Here is a 27,580-nt window from a genome sequence, read left to right on the forward strand (position 1 = left end):
ATGATACTAAGCAGGGATTATGCAGCAGTGATAATCATTCTTCACACACACACACACACACACACACACACACACACTTTACTCATATAATAGCTGGTAAATCACTCAATAATTGCATATATATATATATATATATATATATATATATATATATATATATATATATATATATATATATATATATATATATATATATATATATATATATATATATATATATATATATATAAAAGGAAAAACATGAAAACCTTCCATTCTTCCACTGCATTCTGATAAAAGCAGAAATAGAAAAGAAAAGAGCTAAATGGTTTCAAATGGACTTCATAACGACCATTTTTCATTCCTACCTAACTATAGCTAAAGAACACTACGTAATCTCACCAATCACGTCCATTCATCACATTACCGACGCATATTGTTAATTTGAAATGAAAAACGAAGGTGAGAGCATTTATTAATCTTATACATCATCATTAGAAGCATAAAATAATCATACATGAGGTTGAACATGACATCTTTTCACCAATCAAGGCTGCGTGACTTCTAAAACTCGCTCAAGCAAGACACAAGAGAGAGCAACTTCACCGTGAATTGCAACTCCTCAGCCTCCCACTCCCTGCCCGCCGTCACCAGTCTTGCCAGTCCTTATCTTACCCCTACTCCTTATCATTACTTTACGGCTCCATATATCACAAAAAAAAAAAAAAAAAGTTTTTACGTGATATGAAGTGGAGATTCTTGTTTTCTTCACGGTGATTGAATGACAGAGAAGTGTTTGTATTAAAAGGGACTTGTGGGTTCAAGGAGCTTTTGATTATTCTCCTCCATATCAGTGTTCATATGGACCACATATCATTAGAATTCGAGGGTTGTTTTTGTGTCATTTAAAGTGCAATTTCTTGTTCTCATGACGAATGAGTGGCCGAGAAATCCTTGCCTCATTTCATGACTTGTACCGAGAAGAATATATGAACTAGTAGTTACACAATTCTACTAAATCGATTTTTCATGCGGTTATTCACAAAGGAGGATTGACTCCCGAGCTTCACAGGGTTTTAAAGATAACGTGATAAAAAAAATGAAGGACCAATGCAAAGGCAGCACTGTGACGTGTTATCTTCACCTCAAAGCAAAATTACACCGGGTAATATAACCTCCATTACACTGGTCAGACTGGGTGGAGCGAGGAGGCTGGGAAGGATGACCGAGGGAGTAATGAAGTGTCTCAGTAATCTCAAAACACTTGTCAGCGTGGAGGTTATAACTTTAGCATTTCTTTGAGGCCTGGGAAAGTGACAGGGAGAAGAATGACTGGGTGGTTACTGAAGTGTCTTGCATCCCATCCTTCTCAGAACACTTAGTTAACTCTTTAGCACTACTTCGAGGTCTGGGAGGATGGCTGGGGAGGGTGACGGGGAAGTTATCGAGGTGTGTTCAGTACTCCACCCCTCTCAGCACGCCCTTCAGCATCAGTCTCTTCCCCACCATGGACTCCGTCAGGTCATTTTCCTGCTGCATCTCCTGACGGTTCCCCTCCTCCAGCATCTTCTTCACCAGGTTGCCCTTGAACGGGGAGTGCATCATCTGCTCGTTCTGCACGCAGCGACCGATGGCTGCACGCAAAATAAGGAAAAAAGGGCGTGTATTACAATGGCTTTATATGTAATTGTTCCTACCTATTTTTTTTATCGATTTTATTTTTCCCTTCTTTATTTATTCACCTATCCACTTCTTCATATATATAGATGAGTTTCTTTTATACAGTGATTGCCACGTTTAGGTTTCCTGGCTTCCTGTACCTAGTGACGTATTCATTAATTGTCTATTGCAGAACTGAGTCGTTATATCCCATTTTCTCTTTAACACATTGCTTCTTCTATTAATACATTTACTTAAACGAGCACTCGTGTTTCTGTGTGTGTGTGTGTGTGTGTGTGTGTGTCCCTGACAGACAAATTTTCATGAGGCAGTAATGTGTATGTAAATATGTCCTATTAGATATTTATGATAAGAGAGACAGGGACAGAAACAAGAACAACAACACAAACACAGAAAACACCAGAGGACATCACACACACACACACACACACACACACACCATTAAAGAGGTACTCGTCGCAAATGTTGGAGCCGGTGTCTGAAGCGGTGCCTCGGGGATGGAACAGGTAGGGACACTCTCGGGCATCCCTCAGACAGGTCAGACCAATGCCACACTTCCCATAAGCTTCCCAAGGTCCGCCACATTCCTCATTGATATCCTGCGGCACACGAAGAGGAGAACAGATACACAGATAACAAAAGAACTTAAGAATATGGACCTCCACTACTTCAAAAGGGTCTTGTTGGATGGAATGACACGGGTTTTTAAGGGTGTTTTTACGATTCTAGTGATAGATTAACAAGATTTATGCATCAGTTAACGGAGAAACACTCTTGAAAATTCAGCTGATCATGTTTGTGGCCCTTGAAAATAGTTGTGGTGAGAGAGCAGAGCGTTTCAGAATATTGCAAGTAGATAGTGTGGCTGCACGTGACTGATAGACAAATAGGTAAGATGGGAACTTGATTGATAGATTGAGAGATAGATTGGTTGGTTTATACGTAGATAGGTAGACAGAAAGAAAGATAAATAGCAAATAGATTAGTAAGTAGGTAAATAGAGGGATAGATATATAGATAGATAGATAGATAGATAGATAAACAGATAAATAGATAAATAGATAGATAGATAGATAGATAGATAGATAAATAGATAAACAAACAGACAGACGGACATACATGAGAGATAAACAAAAATAAATAGAATAGATGTTTATAATTACTATACGTAGTTTAAATAAAGCATCATTATGAAATCAAAACAAAATTGATTGAAAGAAAACATACGTAGCATCACCACACACACACACACACACACACACACACACACGGGGACACACTCACCTTGGAGCACACCTCGCAACAGTTACACACGTCCCAGGTAATACCGCGGTGACACTCTCCGATGGCTGGGCAGCGGCTCGGGTCACAGGCGCCGCACTGCAGAGCATCAGGCCTGCGGGGAGTGACAGATATGAGTATGTTAAGTCACTGCTGAACAAATTTTCCCCCACTTACAACTTTTTTGAGCTTATTTTTTTGTGCTAAAGTCTCTCAGTTATGTAGTATAAGAAGAAAGAATGATAATCCCTTTTCTTCGGTGTTTCCATGCAAATTGTCTTCTTATTGTGCACCAAATGTCAACAGAAAGATTATCATACTAGTGTACGGGTTAAATCACTCGTAGAAACATAAGAGCATAAGGAAAGTTGATATCAAGTCACTCAAAAGGTATAAGAAACAGGGATTGGTGCACGAAGCCATCAGGTCTACAAGTGGCAATCCCTGTTCATTCACTGCTAGGCATTCTTTTTTCATGATCCCTCGCAACGCAGCTTTCTAGACATTTTGTACTAAAGTATGATGACTCTGAGGGTTTTATTATGTCACCCTTGTTATATCTCCTATACTAGTCTTCTTATTCTGATACTGTTGTCTGTTATTCGCGGTGGTACTACTACTACTATTACTATTACTACTACTGCTACTACTACTACTACTACTACTACTACTTCTACTACTACTACTACTACTACTACTACTACTACTACTACTACTACTACTACTACTACTACTACTACTACTATTACTACTATTACTACTACTACGTCGTCGTACTTGTCCTCCTGCTGCTAATTCATAATTTTATTACTGTTAAGAATAGCAAATTTTTACCATTGATATTACTATTAATAATAATAATAATAATAATAATAATAATAATAATAATAATAATAAGAAGAAGAAGAAGAAGAAGAAGAAGAAGAAGAAGAAGAAGAAGAAAAGAATTAACAAAGTATTAGAGTTTCAAGTAGATTTGATGTGGTATAAGAATAGAGCACTACGTGATGTGGCGGAAAGAGAGAGAGAGAGAGAGAGAGAGAGAGAGAGAGAGAGAGAGAGAGAGAGAGAGAGAGAGAGAGAGACGTATAATAATCTTACAGTAGAGACATGATACAGGAAAGGGAAAAACACTTTCTACTCTACTTCCAGTCTACAGCTATACAGTAACTCTGCGAGGGTGCTTACTTCAGCGCGGACACAGCAGCGGTGACGGTGAAGAGGGAGAGAGTCAGAAGACCTGCCATGATCCACCTGCTGGAGAAAAGTCCTTAGTCTCTCTCTCTCTCTCTCTCTCTCTCTCTCTCTCTCTCTCTCTCTCTCTCTCTCTCTGCAACGCAAACGTGGAGCAAAAATTCATACTATGCTTTAAATGAAAAATATGGAAAACAAAGAACAAAATCCTTAATTAAATATGTGAAATAATAATAAATTTCACAGTTCTTTTCACGCATCACGACTTTCTCCTTCTCCCTCTCTCAACGTATACTTTTATCCCTCTTTTCTCACGTCACTCACTTGGAACGACGTGCGTGAATCTATAGGCAAAGGGTCAGACAAGGATGGCACTGAAAGGTCTGCCGGGACTACGCTGCCTTATATACCCCCGGGTCGGTGTGGGAGTGAGCGCTCGACCTGCCCTCCGATCGATATGCTTGGGGCCGCACCTCCAGGAACCGCTCAGCTAATCCTGGCTAAGTGTGTGTTTCTCTCTTTGTCGGGGATTGTCAAATAGGACACCAAGAGGAGGGAATGGGGTGTAAAAATGTAAAGACGTGTTATGTAAAGGATTACGAGGGGAAAATCTGGGTGAAATGTCAAGATTTGTTCGAGATTTTTTTTTTTTTGTTTCGTTGTTTTTTTGTTAGATATAAGTTAGGTTTTCGCATAAGTTGAAAAATTCTCTCTCTCTCTCTCTCTCTCTCTCTCTCTCTCTCTCTCTCTCTCTCTCTCTCTCTCTCTCTCTCTCTCTCTCTCTCTCTCTCGAAGTTCCCGCGGCTGCCACCACGCCAATAAAAACAGAGACTCAGCAGGGCATCCTCCAATTTTTTTGAAACCATCCTTTGTGAAAGTCGCGTCCCGCCGCCTCCCCGTCACCCACACGCCTCTGCCTGAGCGTGGACAAGCAGCGTGGGCGGCGAGGGTGGACAGTTCCGCGCTCTGACTCCCGGTGGCCTCTGCACTCCACGTGTTTACCTGCGGCTGTCACGAACACTTGCCTCAGCGCGCGTATCCAGCTCAGCCTCGCACACAATACCTCGCCGTGCTCTTTTGTCTTATGCCTCTTGGAAAATAAGGTATCGATCTTTTTTTTTAGCCTATGTTCTTGTTTTTCTTGTGTTTTTACGTTGTTTTCTTCAACTTACACAATAAATAACACGGTGAATGTCTAGAATATGAGCGCCGCATTCTTAATTAGGAGTTTCCTTGTAACACAGATACTTGAAGTTTCCAAGAGTGTTTTCGTGAGTCAAAGGATAGTTTAACGAGGATTCTGTATCACTAGTAGGAAAAACACTCTTGTAAACCCTCTATTAGTCATCTTTGGTATATGAAAATAGTCCTTATGAGAGAGCGAAACATTACAACGAAAGAACCCGCTGGGAAGGATAACGGAAACTTCCTTATACTTTCTTACACCACTGGAACGCCGCACTACATTCCCCCGGCACAATTCTAGGCTTACATCAACAGCTACAGCTAATTCAAGGGTCTGCACCTGACGACTGGTGAAGCGCCCATTGTGGGAAGCAGCAGGAGGGAGATGCGAGGTGTGTGTTGGTGAAGGAGAAGTTGAGCAAGGTCTGGCCACGGCGCCTTCCTCCGCCAGATACAAGAAGAGGTCGGAGGACTAAGAAGCTTAATTCTAGAGGAGCGCCCAGTGACGTCACCAGGCCCAGGTCAACACTTGAGTCTTCACCGAGTTACCCAACGCTCTAAGAAACGAAGGTAAATAGAGCTGATGTTGTTGGGCCACTAGATATTAATATTTTTACGTACTTGCCTCATCACTCCAGCGCCATCAAGTCTACCAGTCGAATCTCGCAATACCGAACTTCCCCCTCCCTTTTCTGAATCCCAATATTTCAGTGAGATAAGGAAAACTAGGAGTTGTCTGTTCAAACTAACGTACTTTTCTTTTTCTATATATATAGCCTATTCCTGGGAACTTCCTCAAGGTGACTGTCGAGACAGAAACCTCTCGACTTAATCCTGATTCCATCCCTGTGTCCTCATTCCCTCTCCCCTGCCTCCCTCTTTTATTTATTCATCCACTCATTTCTATCAATTTTTACATCATTCATTATCAAACGTGTATTATTATCATTATTGTTATTATTATAGTAGTAATAGTAGTAGTAGTAGTAGTAGTAGTAGTAGTAGCAGCAGCAGCAGCAGTAGTAGTAGTAGTAGTAGTAGTAGTAGTAGTAGTAGTATCAGTTAAATTTATTCTACAGATAAGGGTAAACATACAGGGAACGACGATATGCACTCGAAACTACTTATATTCCATACTTTCTATAAAAAAAATAAATAAAAAAAATCAGAGATCGCTTCGCCCCTTCTCTCCACCTACGCAGCATCAAGTGTAAAAATCTCTAAAATGTTTCCCATAGACAACCAAAGGAGATATTCCCTGACACGCAAACAATGGGTAATCAAAGGCAAGGCGATTATACAGGAGCCTTGGCCCAGGGGAAGGATCACGCCCTCCACGCAGCGGGTCAAGGGCGGCTCACGGCTCTCAACCTCCCGCCACTTGGCTTCTCCCGCCCGCCTCTCCGCCTCCCCCTCTATCCCTCTCATCCCTCGCCTTCACCCCATTGTTTCCCACGCCGGCCTCTCCTCCTCTTTTTGAAGCCGTGAAATCCCCCCTCTTTATCAACATGCTCTTTCTCCCCTCCACGTCTTGTTTGTTCTCCCTTCACTCTCGTTTACAGTGTATGCTTTATCACCAACCTCTGCTTCCCTATTCTCTTCCCCTCCCTCTGCCGAGTGCTGACAGCATCATAATGACTCCCGCGGAACATAAGTTAATTTAATGCTTAGGTTCTGTTGAATGGACAATTAATGTGGTGTTGATAGATTTATGTGTTTAATGGATCCCACTGTGCTTGGTCATTTAAGGCGCTATAGATGCGTAATAAAGTTGATAATTGCATTTATATCATGCTGCATTTTTATTTACTGCTCCTGTTCGCTGTGACAAATGGTGAAATAGAAAAATATGTTACATTTCCACAAAATCTTAAAAATTTTACTATTCTTCATATCAAGGGCATAATTCTTAGAGTGTGTTTGCAGTTTTGAAGGAAGTAATTGTTTTCATTATTGATGCAAGTCTACTACTACTACTACTACTACTACTACTACTACTCGCTCGTGTCTCGCGGGAAGCCCTCTCTCTCCAGCTTCGCGGTTTTCATGACAGGTCCCCTCGAGAATTCTGGGGTTTCTTAAAAAAGCAGGATATATCAACTTCCGAAGAAAAGTAATCTGTGTGGAATTATACGTTTTATTTGCTTATGCGTATAATAATTTGGGTCAAAAATAAAAACTCTACATGCGCATTATTTTAACCGTGACACAAAGAACATACGTAATGTCTTCATATCATTATCTGCATCAGTAATATTCACCGCCTGCAGCTTTTATCAATGCTTCCCTCGTGAACACAGAAAAACATGACTCTGGTTTCTGCACGTACGTTGGCAGAAGGAAAATCTAATGGGAACGTTGATTTATGTAGTGGAAGGATACTGAACATATACTGCTGATTATAGAGATGTCGTTCGCACGTACAGACTCAGTCATACACAAATTTTAATATGTATGGAAATTATGGTTTTACACACACACACACACACACACACACACACACACACACACACACACACACACTGAGATTCAGCTATACACAAATTTCAGTAATATGTACTTTTTTTTCGTAAACACACACACACACTTTCACGTATATACAGTAATGCTCCCTTGGGCTACAAATAACAATGTTGCTCGGTGTAATGTTTTTCAAGTATGCTCTACATTGTGCTGCCAAGATGCTAAGGCCACAGACATGCTAAGGTATATTCACCAATGGCCAACAATAAAGTAGTACTCACTTTCAATGTTTTTTTTCTCAGTCTTATCTACTGACAATCTTATGGAACTTGATAACAGATAGATTCTTAGCACATCTGAAGACTTGAGATTGAAGGGGAAACGTCTGACACAGAAGTATCATGAGTGAGGTTACTTGAGTTATCACCACGCCTGCCCTGTGACCAAAGGCAGAGTGTGTTGCTGAAGACTACTGTGCATGTGTTCCTGCCTGAAGGTGCCTGGTTATGTAATGTCATGAAAAAATATGTAACACTTTGAATGCTATTTCTAAAACTGAGTAATATTATAGAAACCTGTTGTTGGTGTGAAAAAATATGAGGCACAAAAACTTATTCTAGAAAGTGACTAATAATATGGATGGCTATTGTCACTAAAATTATGGAACACAGACTAATAGTTATCAGAAAACTGAGAAATATTATGAATAAGTGTTGTTGGCATAAAAGAAACAGACAAAAATCACTTAAAACTGAGGAAAAATGAGATTAGCTATTGTCACTAAAGTTATGGAATACAGATTGAATATCATTTCTCAAACTGAGTTATATTATGAATAGGTATTGTTGACACACAAAAAAAATTTGGAACAGAGAAAACTATAGTTCAAACTGAGGAATATTATGGAAAGATATTGTCAATAAAAAATATGAACACAGACTGATAAAAATATTAATATAACAGAGGAATAATATGGGATAACACAGATAGGTATTGTTAGCATGGCAAATACGGAACACACAAGAAACTTACTTTAAAATGGACTAATATTATGGAAAGGTTATGGCACTTAAACTATGGAACACAGACTAAGACTTATTCATAAAGCTGAGTACTAATGAGTGACTTAAAGGTAATGAACACCAAAAGTTGCCATATAAATAGATGCACAGGTATAGTATGCACTCTGAAATTGGCAGTATTGTCAGTTGTATGGAAGGTTAGTAATGTGAGGTTAAAGCTAAGCATCTGGCACGTAAAGGAACATCAGGTAACCATCTAACAAAATGATTATCAGCATTTACAAATTGATCAATCACAGACATGACAGGTGAAATTATGATAAGGGCAAACTGTGGTGGTGGTGCTGTGTTTTTGTGTTGCCAGCCACTGCATGGGGTGACAGTGGTGGTGATGTGTGGCCTGCCTTTATAAGTGGTGAGATCAGAACCACTCCCAACCACTTCTAACTGGTGAAAGGATCATGGGCCATACTGCACACACTGACACCTAAGATGCCAGGCGGTGGTGATGTAAAGATTCAAAGGATTCTATTGCATTAGTTCACTTGGCTTTAAAAATAGTTGTCTGAAGGTTGCTCTTGGCCAGGGTTTGTTATATAAAGGGGTGTCTAAACATCTATATTAGTAGTGTAAGCAAATAAGTCTGTTTGATTAGTATAATGGGTGAGTAGTCACCTGATGAAATGCACTTTCTGGCTCCATCATGGTCAACAGTTGAGTAACACAACACAATCATTTCCACCGTGTTTTGTCTCCCTCAGTCTCAAGTCCTCTGATCTGGCCAGAGTCCAACAGCTGCTTGGTTTTGTAAGAGGACAGTCAGCAGATACGAGGACTTGGGAAATGAGAGAAAATGCCAAACAGTGGAGGTGAATGCGACATGTTACTCAATTTATGACCATGACAATACAAACATGCAATTTACGTGCATTTGGTAATGGAACAAAGAACTATAAACTATAAATTATTCTATGGATATGACTGGAATATAGCAGAGTATTAACGAGTCATAATGGAACAAAGAACTATGGATAGACTATTGATTATTATAGACTTATCTATACATTAACAAGTTTTTAGTTTCAGAAATAAAGATTGTATATAATTTCAACAGGAATAATTTCTCAACACTATTCAAGACAATTCTACATAACAATGAAGTAATTTTAAGATTACTCCAGGAAATCTTTGACACATTTCCTTGCTTAGCTTGATATACATCTTTACAATGTCTAGATACATTCCCACATTCATAAACGACTTTCAACATCACTCTTTTTCTAAGCTAGCTCTTACCTGCAGGCAGGAAGGGAGGGAGGGAGGGAGGAAGGAGCAGATGTGAGGCAAGGGAAGGGAAAGGTGACAGGAGGGGCAGACGGGATGCCATTTACTTCAGCCTTTTGCAGATAAAATAGTATTACAAAAAATCAAGCAATTAAATAGTTAGAATTCTAATAAAAACTTTGAAAATTTTGGTTTTAAATCTACTCAGATCTTTCTTAAGAGTATCAAATTTCTTTATACATCCATCACAGTGAATGCATGTCATCTTTAACCTGTGTACTCTGATAACACACAAGATAGCTGCTTAAATCTAAATTTGGACTTTTAATTGTACTCTAAAATGCAGACAACTGTGTGTCTGACCCGAGAGGGATTCTACATCATACACGTAGCAGGCCAGTGGAGGAGGCGGGACATGTGTGTGGTGAAGAAGGAAGTGGTGGGGAGAGAAAGGGAGAGAGGGAGGGATCAGGAAGACATACTTATATCATCCCCCACATTTCAAACAGCTTCTTTCTTTCTTCCTTCACTTACATGTTCCCTTTCAGTCTAATCTCTTCTTTCTTGTTTCTTTTTCCTCATCTTGTATTTCCCATTTGTGTACAAGTGTAAATGTGTATGCATGTAAGAGTGTGTGTGCATGTGGGTGTGTGTGCGTTTGCGAGAATGTGAACGTTTGTAAGTGTGAGTGTACCTCCATGACGAGTGACTGAGAAGAGAGTGTCATGAAGAGTGAGGTCATTCTGCCACACACTCCATGACTGTGGCCAGCACCTTGGGGTCACGGTAGGCCACCAGACCACCCTCATTGCACCACTGCAGGCTGGGCTGGGCAGGGTTCTCATTTGGCTTGTGGTAGCGGATCTGCAGCTCCTCAAGCGTCTCTGCTGCAATGTCCTGCAAGACACACTCATGATGTATCCATCTTGCTACAGGCACCAGGTGTGTGTGTGTGTGTGTGTGTGTGTGTGTGTGTGTGTGTGTGTGTGTGTGTGTGTGTGTGTGTGTGTGCTGGGGACCAAGGGGCTGAGAGAGTGGTGTGAATGAGTGTGAAGGGGATGTGAAAGTTGTGTGTCTAATCTTTGCTTTTCTGGGAGAGACAGCCTTGATATATATGTGATTTTTGCAAGACTGAATCAAGCTCATGTCCTGTTACTTAAAACCAAATCACTGCACCTTTTTTTACATGTGTGACAATGAGGAAAACACAAAACACTGAAAGTAAGCATGGTATGTTACTCAATTAGTGGCCATGAGTATACCTTAAACAGTAATCCATCCTCTACAGGCAATCACCTCTGCTTGTGTCCCATCTACACAACAAGTGGTACACACCTGGGCTGGTGTGAGACTGGTGAGGCGCCGGTACACCACAACACCGCCGCCTGCAGCCCTCAGTAGCCCGTGTGGCGCAGCAGAGTCCCAGCGGAATGTTGACCCCTGTGGCGATGCAAAACAAGACCAATCAGCATTCAAGTGTCATCTACCACTGGTTCATATTCTTAAATACTCTGAGTTTTCATTGAGAATATTTTCAAAGACCATGTAAGATACTATCACTAAAGTCATGGAAAACAACTTCTACATGAGCCTGTTAAAAGGAGACAAGACACAACATCCAAACATTTGATCATATAGACCATTATATTCTTATCCAAAACATGCCTTCCCTCAGTTACCTTAGAGGAGAGTGAGGCAGCAGCCAAGCCCAGCGCCACCACCAGCTGCTTGTACCCGGCCCCTGTGGCATGTAGGACAGTGAAGCGACGAGACAGCTTGGCATGCAGGGCCGGGTCTTCGCTGGAGGACACCACCACTACTGGGAGAGAGGCTTTCGGGGATCCTGGGGCACTTGGGGGAAGATTGTGGATGCTGGCACCCCCATAGCTCACTCCCCAGTATGCCTTGCCTTCCCAGCTGTGCACAAGTAAGTAAGAAGTGTGAAATGTTACAAGAAAGAATAAAGCATGTAAAATAAACCATAATGATAAATGCCAAATTCAGTAATGATGATGATAATGAAGGTGGGAATTCCTTTACTTCAGAATGTCATAATTTGTACCTTTGGTTGCTTTCAGTGAAGATTGCGAATGGTTGGTTGATGATGCCAGCAACGGGAAGCCCTGAGCGGCGGTCAAACACCCCAATGAGCACCGTGACACACTGTAGGCCCTGCTGGTGAATGCTGCCCTTAGCTTGACTTGGCCGGCCCCTCACGTATTCCCCAGTTGAGTCTGAAATTATCGTTATTATTGTTTTTATGTTAAGAAGAAAGAGTAGAAAAGCTGCCCAATTGGATTCTAGAGGCATCCTGAAGTTGCTCTTCTAAAATTATTCAAACTGTAAGGAAGAGAAAAAACAGAAATGGGTAAAGAGTTCCAGAGTTTACAAGAAGATGATAAATGAGTGAATGATTATTTAATAGGTTCACAAAAAGCAGCATCATATGACACCAAGTCCAACATTATTAAAGCATTTACATCCTTGGTGTCTGGTGGTTATCTGCACTTACACTCTTAACAGAACTGAAGAGGTCTAGAAGCATCGCTGGCAATATAAGTATGAGAAACAAGACTCACCTGCCAGTTATTAATGACGCAAACTATAAAATAAGAAAAATGTACAAGAAAAATTATTATGCATATCAAAAGTAGTCATGAAGGTATCACCACTGAGCTCTAACACTTCACTATGACATGAACAGTAATACAAGCAGATCTTATTGTTATGATGCTGCAAAACCCTTATTGAAGCACCAAGGGATGAGTACAAAATTACATATACTCAGTACCTACTAATACATAATACAGTTTAATATAAATCACATAGCACAAACACAGAATCAGTCACACCTAAAATACCTTGCATTACACAGTCCTGTTTCAAGCCACATGACAGAAATAGAATGTAATATACTTAATTAAATACATGAAAAAATAACTATCAATACATCACACGACCTTAATCTAAACCATACCACACTACAGCCTACAGTAAAAACACGAGCCACAGCAAATGTTAACACCAGACTTAAACAAACCAGCTGTTACAACCACTACACATCCTCTCTCATCATAAACAAACCACACACTGCATCTGGAATCTATAACCAGCAAGAGTATTGGTAAAACCTTACTAGTGTTTCCTCACCGACAGGGTCTATCCATATCCCGAGGTGCTCCACAGGCAGGTCCGGCACGCGCTCCATCAGGTGAGGGTCCGGACTGAAGGTGACGTCCCGGTGAGCCAGCGCCGCCAAGATGTCTGCTGCTTCCTTGTTGCCGTCCAGGACCTGAGGATAGATCATTCTGTCAGATGGATGAGAAAAACACAGAAACAGGCAGGACATTCCTGAGGTTATCAGTGAAGTTGATGGATGAATGACTGGTTCACTTAATAGGTTCACAAAAACAGGATAATATAGCACCAAATCTAATGTTATTAAAAGATTTATATCCTAGGTGCCTTGTGGTTATCTACTCTCCATCTACTCCTTGCCAAACGACACACACACACACACACACACACACACACACACACACACACACACACACACACACACACACACACACTTAGAACAAATGAACATAAGAACACAAAGGAAGCTGCAAGAACCCATCAAGCCTACATGTGGCACACTTATTTGTAAACACTGTGAGAAATCTTTATGACATCATGCTGCAGATTCTTAATTTATGTGAGAATGATGGTGTATTAGTAAAAATCATTATGAAAAAATTGACCTTAGAAATAATGTAGTCATCCCTATCATATGTACAGTCAGGACTAAGAGACATGAACATGAAATGGCAAAGGAATAAGAACAAGTCATGCTAAGAATAGTAGGGGACCATAAGACAGTAGATGAATAAAAACAAATCCCACAGTGAATAAAACAGGAATATAAATGAGTCAGACATGATCAGAGAAAGACAGCAAGAGAATATGAAACATAACATAAATAAAAATGCTTGCAACACGGCTGAGAGAAGTAAGGCTGATGCAAGGCTTGTTGTGGCGTACCTTGGCGAGCAGTGTGGCTGTGCCGTCCTGCGTGTCACAGATCCTCACGGTGATCTTCTCTCCGAGGGTGTTGGTGAACTCAGCACTCTCCTCCCCCTGCACCCACTGGGCCAGGCTGGGAATCTGAAGTGGGGAAATTCACAATGACATGGATTCAAACATATTATTAGTACATGTGTTGTCTGAGGTATTACACACTTAACTACAATGTGTGAAATACTGCATGTTGAGGAACTCCTATTCTTAATAACTTTGTTCTCTCATAATGGCTATTTTAAAGATGATTAGTGACCATTGATAGAGTAAATTCCTTGTTAAACTATCACTAAAATCACAAAAAACACCCTTTAGAGCCCAAATAAATACTCAAACATGTTCAAGTAAATTAGATGAGATGCTGGAATTACTGAGAACAGAGTCCAAATAGAGTCCAAACAGTGATGTCAGTTCCTCACCATCCTGGCCACATGATGCCTCAGCGCCTCCTGGATCAGCACATCTGCCAGGGTCTTGAAGTCGTGGGCAAAACGCTGGTTCTTCTCCCCCTCGCCCTTCTCCTCCACCAGCAGGGAGAACAGCTTGGGCTCCTGGCGGATGGCTCGGGCGATCTCCCCAGCACGCTCGGAGAAGCTCAGCAGGGTTTTGATGAGCTCGGCCATTCTGAGGTAGTGCTGGGAACAGGGCAAGGATATTATTATGGGCCATATTCTGACACAATTCTGCATTGAGCCTCCACTACTTTCAAAAGGCTCTAGTTGATGTGACACAGGTTCTAATGGCAGATTAGTGAGATTTATTGATGTACAAGATTTAAATGCCTCTCATCAAGTGTTTCTCAAGCTTCCAATGAATATTATGAAGAAAGGATAATCACAAATAAGTTATGTGGTAAAGATAAGGACATTATTAAAGATGAGAGAATGCATATGAATGTGAATGTAGATGTATACATATAAACATATTGTCTCTGCTCCTCGCTCTCCCTAAGCATAACAATATCAGGAGCCAGTAGGCCTAAACATATCTAAAATGGATATATTATTTTATACGAATTTACAAGAATCTTTCCCTTTTCTTTATGCTCTTGATAAAACTCTTACACTAAAAATAAAACCTTGGTATATCATGGGAGAGGAAAGGTACATGGGAGAGGCAAGGTGTAGTGTAGCTCACCTGTCAGCTGTGGCCCAGGTGTGGTAGGTGCAGGTGGAACAGGAAGCCTTATAGCCCTACCCCCCACTATCACCCCTCCTTTGCTACTCCTCCTTCCCCACCTTACCTCATTCTCCCTCCCCTCCCTTCTCTTCTCCTACTGTCACTAAATCTAGTCTTCCCCACCACCACCACCACTACCCTCGCTCTCCAATGACCTTCCCCCCCAACCACTACCATCCTGGCCTTCTCCTCCCCCCCACACTACCATCTCAACCTTCCTCTCCCCCATGTCTCCCCCTCTCCCTTGCAGCAAAACATGTTACTCAATATCCACCCACCTCCAGCCAGACTCATGTTCAAGACTGTATGGTTAGAGAGAGAGAGAGAGAGAGAGAGAGAGAGAGAGAGAGAGAGAGAGAGAGAGAGAGAGAGAGAGAGAGAGAGAGAGAGAGACTTCTAACTTCTCTATCACCACTTGATCTGTCTTTATTTTGTTTAGAATTAGATATACTTTCTCTCTCTCTCTCTCTCTCTCTCTCTCTCTCTCTCTCTCTCTCTCTCTCTCTCTCTCTCTCTCTCTCTCACATGAATATTTCACTCAATAAATGTTGAATCATATTATGCATCAATTCAGCAACTCAGCACAGTTTTGGTTCAGCTAAAAGATGCAGAAAATGTGAAGGAAATGAAAAATTTGATAAGTATAAGTGGGTGCACATAAGAAGTATATAGAATGCAAATTTGACTTTTTTTTTCTTTTTACAAAATTACCATGCAAGTTCTGAATCTTAATCTATATGACACAAACCTGCAGATATCAGTAAGAATTGACAGATACCTTCAATCTTTCCTCCCTATTTTGTCCATCTTACTACTGCAAGATTTAACCAGTGTCTTTACTCTTTCATTCCTGCCCTATGCTCTGTCCATCTTATTAATGCAAGAGTTGAACAGCATTTTCATTCCCTCATTCTTATTCTGTCTGCCTTACCATCTGCAAGAGTTAAAAAAAAAACCTTCAATTATTCTTATTATATTCACTTCACTAATGCAAGAGTTGACTGCCGCCTTCACTCTTTCATCTGTATTCTGTCCACTTTACTAATGCAAGAGTTAACCTGCATCTACACTTTTCATCCCTATTCTGTTCAACTTAGTAATGCAAGAGTTAACCAATATCTTTGCTCTTTCATCCCTATTTTGCCTAACTTAATAATGCAAGAATTAACCAGTACATTCACTCATTCTTGTTTTGTCTTACTAATGCAATAACTAGCACTGCATCTGAACTATTCAAGCACAAACACAAACAAGAAAAAAAATAAATAAATAATAAATAAATAAATAGAGTAAAATAAATAAATGAAAATAAATAAATAAATAAACAAATAAGACAAAACACTGTACATCACGTCACACTCACATAAAACACTCAAATCACACACACAAAAAAAATAAAAAAATAAAAAAAAATAAATAAACAAATAAATACATAAAATAACTCACCTTAATTATCCAACATATGAGACCACGTAAGTGAGGAGCTGCGGCAGGTGATGGGGAAGACACGCATGCTACCAGTCGGGTGTGTGGCAGGTGTGGAGTAAATGGCAGACTCACGGTGCACTAATCACTTGACTGGCAGGTGGTGCTGGTGGTGGTGGTAACATGATCCCTGCCTCTCAACTCCTTATTTCCGTTATTTCTCAAGGTTCTAGCCATCTCTCCTCTCATTTCATGCCTTCACACGCATCCTTGTTTGCATTTTGGTGTTTGTTCGTATGTTCTCTTCCTGGCGTCGTCTTGTATTGGTGTAATTTTGCTCCACGCGTATTCTTTTTTTTCCTCTCAAACCACTCCTGCGAGAGGTTCAGTTCGGCGAGGACTTTGATCTCGGCAATTTTCTCGCGCTCGCACCGCTTCCCCTCCTCCTGCTGCTGTACCTGTGCCTTATACTAGCAGTAATAAATACGAGGGAAGCACCACGCTGTTTTCATGAGCCTGACGATACGGAAAAAAAAAAAAAGAAGAGCGGTCCGTCTACCTAGTACACGCACAGCCCACTTACACGCCTCATCGACGGCCCCCGACACTCCTGGGAAGGCTAAGGGTGCAACAATATGTTTTCATATTTTTCTTTCACTGTATATCTGGAAAAAAAAAAAAAAAAAAAAAAAAAAAAAAAAATATATATATATATATATATATATATATATATATATATATATATATATATATATATATATATATATATATATATATATATATATATATATATATATATATATATATATATATTACTAATTCGATTTTTTTTTTTATTTATTTATTTTTTTATGTAGGAAGGACACTGGCCAAGGGCAACAAAAATCTAATAAAAAAAAATGCCCTCTGAAATGCCAGTCCCATAAAAGGGTCAAAGCAGTGGTCAAAAATTGATGAATAAGTGTCTTGAAACCTCCCTCTCGAAGGAATTCAAGTCATAGGAAGGTGGAAATACAGAAGCAGGCAGAGTCCCAGAGTTTACCAGAGAAAGGGATGAATGATTGAGAATACTGGTTAACTCTTGCGTTAGAGAGGTGGACAGAATAGGGGTGAGAGAAAGAAGAAAGTCTTGTGCACCGAGGCCGTGGGAGGAGGGGAGGCATGCAGTTAGCAAGATCAGAAGAGCAGTTAGCATGAAAATAGCGGTAGAAGACAGCTAGATATGCAACATTGCGGCGGTGAGAGGCTGAAGACAGGCAGTTAGAGGAGAGGAGTTGATGAGACGAAAAGCTTTTGATTCCACCCTGTCTAGAAGAGCAGTATGAGTGGAACCCCCCCATACATGTGAAGCATACTCCATACATGGACGGATAAGGCCCTTGTACAGAGTTTGCAGCTGGGGGGGTGAGAAAAACTGGCGGAGACGTCTCAGAACACCTAACTTCATAGAAGCTGTTTTAGCTAGAGATGAGATGTGAAGTTTCCAATTCAGATTGTAAGTAAAGGACAAACCGAGAATGTTCAGTGTAGAAGCGGGGGACAGTTGAGTGTCATTGAAGAAGAGGGGATAGTTGTCTGGAAGGTTGTGTCGAGTTGATAGATGGAGGAATTGAGTTTTTGGGGCATTGAACAATACCAAGTTTGCTCTGCCCCAATCAGAAATTTTTGAAAGATCAGAAGTCAAGCGTTCTGTGGCTTCCCTGCGTGATATGTTTACCTCCTGAAGGGTTGGACGTCTGTGAAAAGACGTGGAAAAGTGCAGGGTGGTATCATCAACGTAGGAGTGGATAGGACAAAAAGTTTGGTTTAGAAGATCATTAATGAATAATAAGAAGAGAGTGGGTGACAGGACAGAACCCTGAGGAACACCACTGTTAATAGATTTAGGAGAAGAACAGTGACCGTCTACCACAGCAGCAATAGAACGGTCAGAAAGGAAACTTGAGATGAAATTACAGAGAGAAGGATAGAAACCGTAGGAGGGTAGTTTGGAAATCAAAGCTGTGTGCCAGACTCTATCAAAACCTTTTGATATGTCCAAGGCAACAGCAAAAGTTTCACCAAAATCTCTAAAAGAGGATGACCAAGACTCAGTAAGGAAAGCCAGAAGATCACCAGTAGAGCGGCCTTGACGGAACCCATACTGGCGATCAGATAGATTCTGATAGAATGTTGTTAAGTGATAGATGTTTAAGAATCTTCCTGTTGAGGAAGATTCTTAAACGTCTACACACACTCAAAATTTGAGTGTGTGTAGGACGTTTTGATGTCAAAAAAAGATTTGAAGCAAAATTTTGATTGATCAAATCCGTTTGATATTTTTTGACGAGTCGTCAAATTTTTGATGCGTGTGTGGGCTCCTGTCAAAATTTTGATCAAACTGTTTAGTTCGCAGGTGACTGACGAGGAGACAGGATCGCCATGTCTGCGAAGAAGGAGGCCGAAAAGAAATTTTTGATTGAAGTTTTAGGAGTGTATCGGACCTTGTCAGCCTTGTGGAGAATTAAGTCGGATGATTATGGCAATCGTGCTAAGAAAGCCGAGGCCTATGACATTCTACTGCAGAAATATCGTGAGCATTTTACATCCGCCACATTAGATCTGAAGAAAAAATAAATAATCTGCGAACAAATTTTCGCAATGAACTTCGAAAAATGTTTTTTGACCATTTCCGACGTTTACCAGGAGGTTTATCAGAGTCCAATGCGAACACTAGTGCTATGGCCACTGATGCATCCATGTCGAAGATTTTGACTATACTGAATTTTGATGGGAAAAACGCCTAAACGTGTGTGGGCAATTATGCATCAAAATTTTGTATCAAAGTTACACGTCAAAATTTTGACGCTTTTTTTTTAACGTGTATGGCCACCCTTAGGGTCGTCGACAGAAAGGCAGTCCGACCTGGGGACATTTATGGTCCCCTCCCCAGATGGGGACTCCGAGGCTGGTGTAGGAGTCGCCATGATGATTTTAAAATTTTTGAGTGAAGGGTGTGTGTGTTATTAGGTGCTTGTAGTTTTGTGTGGAGGAAGAGAGTTGTCTTTAGAGGGCAGGTTGTGACTGCCCCCTTGTGTTGTGAGACACAAAGGGAAACGTTCAGTGAGGTCACAGCTGGGTTTAATGATAAGTTCACAGCACCCCCTGAACAGTGGTTTAGACCTCACTGGGAGTAATTATCGTTTCGGCAGATGTCTACTGCCTCCTACTTTTTAGGAGCCGAATCTGTATTTCTTATATGACTTATTTTCGTCTTTTTTTTTTTTTCCTTTAATTCATTCTCTTTCTAAAGATAATAAAAAAATACATAACATATATCATTCATCCGCGTGTTTCTTTCCTTACCTGTTTTCAATCTTACTTTCCCGAAATTCCTACGTTGTCACATCCTCCAGACCTGGAAACTAAAAAAAAAGTAAATAAAATGAGTCATGTATAAGAAAAAAAATATGTTCATAAAAGTAGATAAAAATAGCAATATTTCGGCTCACGGGATCAGCTGTGAGAACAAGAATCGGGAAGGACGGCTAGCCTTTAATTCACCATCATGCCATACAGGGACGTCTCTCCTTTCCTCAGGCTCGTGCGACAAAACCTCCTTGGGGTGAGAATAAAGCTAACCAGCCCACCATTTAGCTAGGGTCGTTAGTTAGATGGATGTCGTTAGTTTTGAAACGAAGAGGTGGTCTGTCCTCGGCCACCTTTTCTTTTCATTTTATTATTAACTGGTTCATCACTTGTTGGCTTATTTTGGTTTTCAGGAAGGTTCAGAACGATAAGATTTTTTGCAGTGAAGCATATACGGGTTGGTTATAGGAAAGTGTTTACCGGTAGTAGTAGTAGTAGTAGTAGTAGTAGCAGCAGCAGCAGCAGCAGCAGCAGTAGCGTTAGGTTAGGTCAGGCAGTTGTATCAGCTGTGTACTCTTAGCTCCCATTGGTAAATTTTACCAATAACGTCCCCTTATATAGTCTTTTCTTGTTCCTTCCCAGCTCCAACAAACTTGGGGGTCTTGTGGGAGAGTAGGGTTTTTGAGTGGGGAATGCCAAAATGAGTGAAATTTGGCCCCAAAATAGGGGTATGTGCCCCCTTCGATCGCCCAACATAACAGAGGCAGTGCTTCCTAAATTCCCAACCTAACATAATGGGGGTCTGCACCCCCAAACACTTAAAAATACAACCCTCAAACTCAAACCATCTCCCATTGCAGAGGACCCACACCCCAGCCCTGCGTCAAGCTGATAAGGTGGGCTGCCGTTCCCAGCCCCCGCCCAGCCTGCCCAAGGGGGTCAGCTCCAGCCTTTCAGCAAACTATTACTATATGAGGGACGGCAGACGAGCAGTTGAACCCGAGGAGGTGGTGGCCATCAACTCCTCCAGCGGCCCAACTGTGCTGTTGTCTGATGAGTGAGTCTTTGTGGCCTGCCTGTGGGCTGTCTGTCTCTGTCTATTTTGATGCCACGGCAACACACCTCAAGCTCTCACGCATTCCTCAAGACCAAATTAAAATTCATTGTAACCCTTTTTATTGCACCCACTTAAAAATGGGCATTTTATTTATCTTCAATTTCTGGTTTCTTAAATGTCAACAGTTGCAGGGATAGTTCAATTATTTGTGTTGAAATCCCATGGTAGGGATTATCTGTGGGTCAAATTCTATGTTTAAAAAATAAAAATATTCATACCATTCATGTATCTGCTAATACATGTATGCTTTTTCTTGTTCCTGCAGAAATGAGGCTGCTGGAGCTGTGACTGTCACAGCAAAGAAACCTAAGTTGCCGGGGGTTATACATCACTTTGACTGAGTCCACTCAAGTCTTTGCATGGTGCACTGGGGACTATACAGAACTATATAGTGTTGGGGTGTACATAGTGTGTGTGGCCTAGAAGTGGTGCCAGGTCATCTGAGGTCATGGTTACTTAGCACTTTCATGTTCTGTATCGGGTATGAGTTTGTCCTGAAAGTATTTGCACTCCATGTTCAAGAAATTATTGTACCAAAGTTTGTACAGTTTGACAATTGTGAAAATGACACCAGATGATAGTTGTAGTTTTAAGATTTGCAGAATAAAGGTATTAAAGTGACAGAATTCTTGTATTGTTTTCTCTTCACTCACTGAAAACTAAAATGTAGTCCTCCCTTATTTTTTTGTGGACTCTAAAAACTTTATGAGATTAATGTAAGAAAACAATGCAGAGGTGTTTGGGAAATTATTAGCTATGGCACTGTAGCAAGGTCACATATGCCAGCTAGGGTTACAAGAGAGTGCATCAACCCTCCCACCAAACACTGCCATAAGCTCCCATCAAACTCACAACTTCAGACCACAAGCCAAGCACTGCACCACAATACCCCCTTGTGCCTGCATGGTTTCTTGGCCACACAGTTTATAGGAAGGCAGGGGCAGTAATTCTCCAGCATACTGTGCATAGACTGGCTGTACAAGAAGTGTTAGTGTAATGGACAGTACTGTAACTTCCCTCTAATGGTTTGACTGTTTAAGAGAGGAGTTTCAAGGCACCTCCAAGCCTAAATTGTCTGTTATTCTTTTCTTTGATAGGAGAGACAGTTAATTAGTCCTTTTCTGAATTTTTGTGCCTTTAGATTTTCCTCCTTTGTGCAGAGAAAATTTTTGCATCTGCCAGTATGCAATAGATAAGGATTCCTACAGCTGAAGTGCCCCTGTGGTAGAAACAAAAGAGCAAACTGGCAAGCAAAATGATGACAAGGAGATGGGAAGGTGAAAGGTTACAGCTTGGGGTCTTAATCTCAAAATGTAATCCTCAAACAGACATAAACATTCACTTTTTATTTCAAGTTGACTTTGAGCCTTATAATGTACAATATTCCATTAGTAATACCCTGATGAAAATATGACTTCAATGCACAGGTGGGCAGAGACGCACACAGATACAAGGTACATACTAAAATTAAATAAAAGGCTCAATGGAATAAAGGCATGAAGGAAAGAAAAGACTGGTTTTGGAGTGAAAGAGGGGAGATGAGATGGAAGATTAATGGAAAGGTAGTGAACAATAGTGGAGTGTATGGAATTTTTTATAATGTAAGAAGGAATTTGGACTAGGGCAACAAAAAGAAAAAGGCCCACTAGAGGAGCAAGTCTCCATAGAATAAAACAAATGGTGTACAAGAGTGGAGTGGACAAAAAACAAATGGAGACAATTGTTGTGACCACCACCAAGGGATTACCAAGGCCTGGGTATCACAGTAATAAAATGAGGCGAGTTACAAGAAATACTAATGCAAGGATAATGTGTAGCTGGGAAAATAAAAGCTAGAGTTAAGTTATTTCCCTGGAATTTGTAACCCTCCCTTTCACTGCATACAGAAAACACAGGAGTGGAGTACGTTATCTTAACCGATACAACACCATCCATACAGTACAAAATATGACAGCCCTCTTCAAATGGTCTAGTTTCAAAGATGCCACTACTTGCTACATGTACTATAATCCTCAACATTAACCACTGTCCAGCTATTTTAGTTCTGACTCTGATTTCTCTGAACAAAACATCGCCCAAGGCATCCACCATTCATTACACGTGGGTAGTCGTTTCTTCTTATGCTAACAAACAGAATGGGAGGGAAGAGCGAGTACCGGCTTGAGAGAATGGGAAGTATTATTAAAAAGATTGTACAAAAAGAACTGAGGGGAAACTGTAAAGAATAGAGAGAGAGAGAGAGAGAGAGAGAGAGAGAGAGAGAGAGAGAGAGAGAGAGAGAGAGAGAGAGAGAGAGAGAGAGAGAGAGTAATAAATATACAACAGCACATCCTCAAACATCCACAAAACTACACGCACACTGAATGCATAACCATGAGTCTAAGAAGTGGCCCCATACGACTGACCACTGCCAGACCACTCCACCTCCGCCTTCTGCAGCAGGTCTGACTCCACATCCTTGAGGGCCCACCGGTGCTCTGCGATCTCCAAGGCCTCCCACTCTGCCTTGAACGCTGCCTTGGGATCCTGCGGCATGGCCATCGCTGCACCCGACATCTGCTCCTCCATGATGCGGGCCTGGTCTGCAGCTGTGAGTGGAAAAAGTGTGGACTGGTATGTGTGCATGTGTGTGTGTGTCTTTGTATTCTTTTGTCATATTGAATGTAAGAGCCTATAGTTCACTGGTGTGGCATACAGGACTGGTTGGGTTTATGAATGGTTTCAGTACCCTTTGTTACAAGGAATGGAAGACTGGTTTGTTAATGGTGATGTTTTTGTATTCTTTGTGACACAGGATATAAAACTTGGTTAATACTCATAAATATTACACACCTCTATTATCTGTGAATCAGGACAGGAGACCTACCATTATTCTCTCCCAAGACCAGCGTGTAGATAGAGCGCAGCCCAAACACATTGAGGAAGTACCAGGAGGCGGAGGACACCCAGGAGGCATCGAGGGACACCAACTCAATGCCTCGCTGCAGCATGGGCTTGAACCGCAGTGTGAGGGGGAATGGAACCTTGGCTGTGTGTGGCAGATGATGCAGGTTAGAAACAGGGCAGCGGAATGACTCAATTTGTCTCTGCTTTACTGTGTGCCAATGTTGTCTGTCAGTACCAATAAAATGATGGTTGTTATGTGCTGGTGCAAAATAATGGAGGAAAATTATTAAGCAAGAGGATAATTTCACTTGTGTCTACTTTACAGGGTTATTGATAAAACAGAACCTTTGTGCCAATATTGTCTCTTAGTACCTATAAAATGAGGGTTGTTCTGTGTTGGTGCAAAATAATGGAGAGGAAAAAATATCAATCAAGAGAATAATTCAACTTGTGTCTACTCTGCTAGTTGTTACATGCTGGCACAAAACAAAGGGAAATAAAGGTATTATTTTAGGAGAGGACCATAACGCTCCACACATTTAGGAGTATGTTAGGTTAGGTTTGATTAGGTTCGGTTAGGTTAGGTTAGAATTGCTTTCTTCTAAGCTATCATCTCCATTCAAGTACCATAAAATGACCATTTTCATGTTCCCCACTCATAAACCCCACTTCCCAATGAGTCCCCAAGATCAAAGGGGGGGTGAGCAAAATTAAGTATTTCTGATGAATTTTATGCCCAAAATTGTCTATAACAAAGGGGGAAAAAAAAAAAAAATACTAATATAATAGTTTGTACTTGAAGTGCAGTTTGTTTCTATTGTAAAAATTTATCAAAAATAAATAGTTAAGCAGTAGACATACTGGTGACAAAGCCAGAGAAGGTCCAGTTGATCCAGCCGCCGATGGCAATCATGGGCAGCATGTTGGTGAGCTGCCCCTTCAGCATCTCCACCATCATGTTGGGGTCCGTTATGTGCTGCGAGGCAGCGGTGCGCTTCACTGTCTTCAGATAACCTATGACGAATGGGAAACTTGCCTAATGTGACTCGATCTTACTTGGGATTATTTCTATATTGAGATCAGTACGACTTCTATTACAATAATTGTTTTCAAATCACTAACAATGCTTGTTCCTAAACCTCTACCCATTACTTGAAATATCAGAAGAGAAATTATTGCTTTAGCTTAAGTTTTTCTGAATATAGACTTTGGATCCATACTCCCATTACTCACAGGTCTCTAAGGAACACTTCATAACCACTATCCTAAATAATCCCCATTACAGATCACATGACTCACCTCCAACTGGCAGGAGGAGGCAGTAGACACCTGCTGAAACGATAATTACTCCTAGTGAGGTCTAAAGCACTGTTCAGAGGGTGCTGAGAGGAGGGAAGCCACAGAACGCTTGACTTCTGATCTTTCTAAAATTTCTGATTGGGGCAGAGCAAACTTAGTATTGTTCAATGCCTCATAAACTCAATTCCTCCATCTATCAACTCGACACAACCTTCCAGACAACTATCCCCTCTTCTTCAATGACACTCAACTGTCCCCCTCTTCTACACTGAACATCCTTGGTCTGTCCTTTACTTGTATAGTAAAATCCCTCTCATCCGGCAGCTTCAAGTATCCGGCACATTTTTCCCCGAGCCTTAAAATCAATAAAAAATCAATGTCTACTCATAAAATCAATTAAAATTCCCGCACGAGGCATACTTTGTCCCCTCGCCACCAGAGCGCACTGCTTCGCACCAGCCGTGGCCCACTGCACTGTGTTTACTCAGTGACTGTCTTCAGCCTCTCTCTCACCGCCGCAATGTTGCATATCTAGCTGTCTTCTACCGCTATTTTCATGCTAACTGCTCTTCTGATCTTGCTAACTGCATGCCTCCCCTCCTTCCACGGCCTCGCTGCACAAGACTTTCTTCTTTCTCTCACCCCTATTCTGTCCACCTCTCTAATGCAAGAGTTAACCAGTATTCTCAATCATTCATCCCTTTCTCTGGTAAACTCTGGAACTCCCTGCCTGCTTCTGTATTTCCACCTTCCTATGACTTGAATTCCTTCAAGAGGGAGGTTTCAAGACACTTATTCATCAATTTTTGACCACTGCTTTGACCCTTTTATGGGACTGGCATTTCAGTGGGCATTTTTTTTTATTAGATTTTTGTTGCCCTTGGCCAGTGTCCTTCCTACATAAAAAAAAAAAAAACTACAGAGCACCATTAACAACACCCCCCCCCCTCTCTCCGTAGCAACACCCTGTGGGATGCAGAAGAGGAAGACTCACTGCCACCTACCTGAGTCGTCATTGTTGAAGAAGTGGCGCCTCATGAGGAACGACTGCTCCGGGATGTACTTGCAGTTCTCCCGCAGCATCCTGGCCCGGATCATGGCTTGGCTGCGGGGAGACAGGACAGTACACATCAAGAACAATATAAATTAGGAAGAAATGGGTTATCTGGCATCCATCCACACTAAACACTATGGCAGGAAGAAAAGGGAAGGGTGATGGTTGTGGTGTTCTCCCACTCTGCGAAGAAAAGGAAACAAGAAAAGGCAGGGGAAGGAGGAAGTGAAGTGCCGTGCTCTCACCTGTCCTGCAGCTGCGTGAGGTCCACCTTCTTTTGCGTGGATATCAGGACACTCACATAATGCCTCAGGATGCCACACAGGAAGGTGATGAGCACAATGGGCAGGAACACCCATATCCTGATGTCTGAGTCCAGCAGCAGCTCCGCCATGTTGGATGTTTATTACTTACTAAGACCTACGATTCGTCTCTGTAACGGCGATTACGCTGGCCGCGGCGGTGCGAGCACTTGCAGTTTTTAAAGTAGAATTTTCACGTTTCTTTTAATGTTGCACACAAAGAAATATGTCACGTGTTTCCACATATATGTTCAGTGACAAACGCTCTCTATTTCTAATTAGTTTAGAGAAGTTTTCTGTGTCCATAGGTTTGGTGTGCTTATTTCCAAACAGCTACATCATTGATGTAGGCAAGTAAATTTTGCCTAAAAATTCTTTGGTAAAAGTGCTCTGTAAAAAAAAAAAAAAAAAAAAAAAAAAGGAATATCACATGGTAGGTTCTTATATAAAAGGAAATATTGTAAGTTTACAGCCTTAAAAGTTCCTCCCACCAATAAAGATGTTGAAACAACTGGACCCATAAAAAAACTTGTGTACTTTAAACAAAACACTTATTATCATTTGTGTGTAATTTAAACAAAGCATTTATTTTCACTTATGTGTAATTTAAATAAAGCATTTATTATTTGTGAATTAAGTCCTGTTTAATATTCCATTTTTTTTTTACTCGTAAAACAATGCTTCAAGTCAAAGCTAGACCCAACAATCACTCACAGCCTTCCAGTAATGTGAGGCTAAACTGTTATACATTCTGCTTTTGGTATGCAGTTTTTAATTGTTTATTATGGTCAGTCTGTTTACGTACATATTTATCGTATATAGC

General features: G+C 41.0%; 4 protein-coding genes across 8 annotated transcripts; 1 reads left to right on the top strand and 3 right to left on the bottom strand.

Annotated features, from left to right (window-relative positions):
• Positions 1 to 437: 437 nt before the first annotated feature.
• Positions 438 to 5,779, bottom strand: LOC135091333 (serine protease HTRA3-like). 4 transcript variants are annotated; one of them, XM_063988872.1, is made up of 5 exons: positions 5,660 to 5,779; positions 4,129 to 4,194; positions 2,944 to 3,055; positions 2,099 to 2,258; positions 438 to 1,613 (listed from the first exon to the last, which is right to left on the bottom strand). In XM_063988872.1, exons 1-5 carry the CDS (start codon positions 5,680 to 5,682, stop codon positions 1,435 to 1,437), a joined length of 540 nt encoding a protein of 179 aa, XP_063844942.1. In that variant the 5' UTR covers positions 5,683 to 5,779; the 3' UTR covers positions 438 to 1,434. The 4 variants fall into 4 exon arrangements, with proteins under 4 accessions (XP_063844942.1, XP_063844941.1, XP_063844945.1 ...); XM_063988871.1 differs by having other exon boundaries at positions 4,129 to 4,197; positions 5,660 to 5,778; XM_063988875.1 differs by lacking the exon at positions 5,660 to 5,779 and adding an exon at positions 4,459 to 4,547.
• A 2,015-nt stretch (positions 5,780 to 7,794) lies between these two features.
• LOC135091334 (inositol polyphosphate 1-phosphatase-like) lies at positions 7,795 to 17,138 on the bottom strand. 2 transcript variants are annotated; one of them, XM_063988876.1, is made up of 8 exons: positions 16,773 to 17,138; positions 14,567 to 14,782; positions 14,112 to 14,234; positions 13,239 to 13,380; positions 12,151 to 12,322; positions 11,768 to 12,005; positions 11,424 to 11,528; positions 7,795 to 10,985 (listed from the first exon to the last, which is right to left on the bottom strand). In XM_063988876.1, exons 2-8 carry the CDS (start codon positions 14,768 to 14,770, stop codon positions 10,827 to 10,829), a joined length of 1,143 nt encoding a protein of 380 aa, XP_063844946.1. In that variant the 5' UTR covers positions 14,771 to 14,782; positions 16,773 to 17,138; the 3' UTR covers positions 7,795 to 10,826. The 2 variants fall into 2 exon arrangements, with proteins under 2 accessions (XP_063844946.1, XP_063844947.1); XM_063988877.1 differs by lacking the exon at positions 16,773 to 17,138 and adding an exon at positions 15,285 to 15,428.
• A 3,060-nt stretch (positions 17,139 to 20,198) lies between these two features.
• On the top strand, positions 20,199 to 21,842 carry LOC135091336 (NADH dehydrogenase [ubiquinone] 1 alpha subcomplex subunit 7-like). The gene is made up of 3 exons (XM_063988879.1): positions 20,199 to 20,355; positions 20,960 to 21,156; positions 21,482 to 21,842. Exons 1-3 carry the CDS (start codon positions 20,299 to 20,301, stop codon positions 21,555 to 21,557), a joined length of 330 nt encoding a protein of 109 aa, XP_063844949.1. The 5' UTR covers positions 20,199 to 20,298; the 3' UTR covers positions 21,558 to 21,842.
• Positions 21,843 to 22,549: 707 nt separating this feature from the next.
• On the bottom strand, positions 22,550 to 26,891 carry LOC135091335 (ER membrane protein complex subunit 3-like). The gene is made up of 5 exons (XM_063988878.1): positions 26,701 to 26,891; positions 26,406 to 26,506; positions 24,964 to 25,116; positions 24,083 to 24,244; positions 22,550 to 23,804 (listed from the first exon to the last, which is right to left on the bottom strand). The coding sequence occupies exons 1-5, from the start codon at positions 26,847 to 26,849 to the stop codon at positions 23,596 to 23,598; spliced, it is 774 nt and encodes a 257-aa protein (XP_063844948.1). The 5' UTR covers positions 26,850 to 26,891; the 3' UTR covers positions 22,550 to 23,595.
• Positions 26,892 to 27,580: the final 689 nt, after the last annotated feature.

This window comes from Scylla paramamosain, chromosome 37 (genome assembly GCF_035594125.1).
Source record: "Scylla paramamosain isolate STU-SP2022 chromosome 37, ASM3559412v1, whole genome shotgun sequence".
Taxonomy (NCBI): domain Eukaryota; kingdom Metazoa; phylum Arthropoda; class Malacostraca; order Decapoda; family Portunidae; genus Scylla; species Scylla paramamosain.